This window comes from Lactuca sativa, chromosome 5 (genome assembly GCF_002870075.4).
Source record: "Lactuca sativa cultivar Salinas chromosome 5, Lsat_Salinas_v11, whole genome shotgun sequence".
NCBI lineage: Eukaryota > Viridiplantae > Streptophyta > Magnoliopsida > Asterales > Asteraceae > Lactuca > Lactuca sativa.
In genome coordinates, this window is record NC_056627.2 from 256,942,065 (window position 1) to 256,945,558 (window position 3,494).

At 32.5% G+C, this 3,494-nt stretch overlaps 1 protein-coding gene across 1 annotated transcript; it reads left to right on the top strand.

The window, feature by feature from the left end:
• Positions 1-2,530: 2,530 nt before the first annotated feature.
• Positions 2,531-3,494, top strand: LOC111887015 (pathogenesis-related protein PR-1 type). The gene has a single exon (XM_023883246.3). It carries the CDS (start codon positions 2,531-2,533, stop codon positions 3,011-3,013), a length of 483 nt encoding a protein of 160 aa, XP_023739014.1. The 3' UTR covers positions 3,014-3,494.

The window sequence follows — 3,494 nt, forward strand, 5'->3', positions numbered from 1 at the left end:
ACTATAGGGGCTAAATCAATTATACGAGCAATACATAAGGACTTTATTGTAGTTTTCCCACAAATATATAAACTCATGTTAAAAGTTAAGTACATTTCATCAAACAGGTAATCGACATTGTGGTACATGACCTAAAACCAAGATCATGTTTGATATGAAGAAATTGAAGGATAAAGTAATAATTCATGGTGTAAGAAGTTGTTTACCTTGTCGTCGGATCGAATGAATCGATCATTCCATCGAACTTATTTTAAAGTTTTTTTTTTTTAATTCATAATGGATTGATGTGAAAAATATAATGTAATCTATTTTTATTTATATAATTTATAATAGTACATATCAATTTATAAAAATTAAAAGATACTATTAGTTAAAATAAAATAAAATAAAAATAAAAAATAAAATAAAATAAACTAGAAAATATTGAAAATATTTGTTGTTATTATAAATTCATTTTGTATGGTTTTTTGAACAATAGACCATCTCAAAGATAAATCTTTCTGATTCGGATTCAAATAAATATAATTTCGAAATGTTAAATAACAACTATTACTATTACAATATCATTGTGATTTGTTAGTCCACAAAATTAAATCAATATCAATTGTAATAATTATTAAATAGCATACAACACAAAAGTTATATGTTGTATATGCATGTAACTGTATGAGTGATTACAGAATCACGTTTTTCATCTTGAATCATTTGTTGTTCTTCACATAATAGGATGGATCTAGCATCCCAGAACGATGGAGGTGGGTCACGGTGTTGGAGGTTAATTGCGATATACCGGAACTTGGAAGACAGGCCATTAACAATGTATGCGACAAGGTTAGTTTCAGAAACTTTAGAATCCATGTGTTCTAATTGATCGGCAATAGTTTTGATTTTGTTACAGTAGTCTGTGATGGAAGAGTTACCAAGAGAGATGTTTCTGAGTTCTCGATCCAACTGAATGATTTTGGATGCTTTGTTATCACGAAAAACCCTTTCAAGGTTTTCCCAAACTTCATAGGTTGTTGCCTGCTTCTTGAAAATCATGTTGAGAAGTGGTACAGAGAGTGTACCATATAACCATGATCTTACGATGGAGTCAACACGAAGCCAAGAAGTTTTCGTAGCAGAAGATGCTTCAGCAGTTTTCTCTTTATCTTTGTCGCCTGATGCAGTAATAGGAGGTTGAAGATGGTCATCTACACCATACCCAATACAGTGAAGTTCAAATAATTCTCTCCAAATGTCATAGTTCATCTGATCCAAGTCCAGAACAAAGGGAACTGCATGCTTGATATTGATTGTTGATGAAGGCTTGTCATTCATGGGTAGAGACATGATGAGGAGAAGAAGAAAAGAAGACAGATAAAGAAAGAATGAAGATGAGAGATCAACCAATCAACAAGGAAGGAGATGTCGACTTAGGGTTGAAGGGTAATCAGGGAATGCTCTGATACCATGTTATTGATAGAATTTCTCATAACCCTCTCTCATTCCATGAAACAATATATATATATATATATATATATATATATATATATATATATATATATATATATATATATATATATATATATATATATATATATATATATATATATATATATATATATATATATATATATATATATATATATATATATATATATATATATATATATATATATATATACACACAAAGTGCACATAGGTATAGAAAATGGGCCACAACACATATGGGCTGGCCATAATAATGAAACATAAATAAACTAATAAGGCTACGTTAACAGTAACACTTTAATCTATTTCGTTCGTATACGTCGACGAAATAGACTCATAGAGTGTAATGTCCTCTTTTATTATTTTATTTATTTTATTAATTTAGTAATTTCGTTTGAAATACCCTTTACTCTACCGACATACTTTCATACGTTTAACACTCTTTAACCTTTATTTGAAAAAAAAAAAAAAAAAAAAAAAACTTATAAATCTTTCTTCCATCATATTTATCCTTGGTAGTAGGTAAGGGGGGGGGGGGGGGGGGGGGGGGGGGGGGGGGGGTATTTATCAATATTTAAATATGTTGGTTTGTTCGAGTGTCAGGACCCTCGTTGGACAATTACCATACCAAGTACTAAATCTCTGTAATGGTTGTGCTGGCCCTTGGGCCTGGTTACTGTCTAGTACTCTTTAATATAATTCCATTAAAAATTTAATAAATTACAAGACGATACTACGTAAGTTTAAGGAGTACTCCTGTAATCTACTAACCTTATGGTTTAAGTTCAATTTTACGTGCCAATATTAAACTATTAAATACGAAATATCATAGCTATGTTTCAATGTATATGAGAACTTCATTAGTTTACTACGTTTGGGATTTAGGTATGGTGGTTATTCTACCTAAAATTTGAGTTGAATAAAGTATTTGCAACCTTTTGCTCCATGAAAAATATCGTCCAGGTTTTCACCTTAGTTTGACTGAATTCATAATCACATCAGTTTCTCCCTATAAATACGATTCATATCTTCAATTAATTTCAGTAAACTTATCGCAATGGGATACCCACATTACATTTCTCTTGTTTATGTTGTTTTCGTATCATTCCTACATTTCTCTCATTCACATAATGCACCACAAGACTATGTGAAGGCCCACAATGATGTTCGAAAGTTGGTTGGTATGGGGCCAATGAAGTGGGATGCAAATGTGGCTAAATTTGCAGAAAGTTATGCCAATAAAAGGAAGGATTGCGCGCTAATACACTCACACAATCCAAAATATGGTGAGAATATTGCATGGGGCACGGGAGAGTTCACGGGTTTGGATGCAGTTAAGTTGTGGGCGGATGAGAAGCGTGATTACGATTATAATTCAAACACATGTAAGCCGTTCAAGATGTGTGGGCATTATACTCAAATGGTTTGGAAAAACTCGATTCGCATTGGGTGTGCTAGGGCTAAGTGCATGAATGGTGCATGGTTTGTGACTTGCAATTATGATCCTCCTGGTAACTACATTGGCGAAAAACCTTATTAATTAATGATCGACCTATATAGATGTATGTTAGGAAAATCAGAATGTGTTTGTGTATAGTGTTTAATTTGAGAAAGAAAACCAGAAAAATATGAATTTACCAAAACTGTGTTATTAACCAGCATTAATCCACTACAAGAATAAGGAGCTATGACGACGACACATATCCCGACAATCAAAGTCGTCGCTACAAGTCGAGCTATGCCGACGACTTGTCGTCGTCATATCGTTTGCCAACTTTGACCAAATTCTTTGACCAAAAGAGTTATGTCGACAACATGTCATCGCCAGCGATTTGGCGGGACCGACGAAACTATTCGTGGTATTCTGAAAACTTATGCTGACGACATGTCGTCGGTATAGGTGACGACAAATCTAATTTCTATTTATTTTTATTCCATGGTGAAGAATATCAGAACGACGTATTTTTTGTATTATTTTGAACAATGTTAAGTGCTTATTATAATATTAAACTTGAATTCGA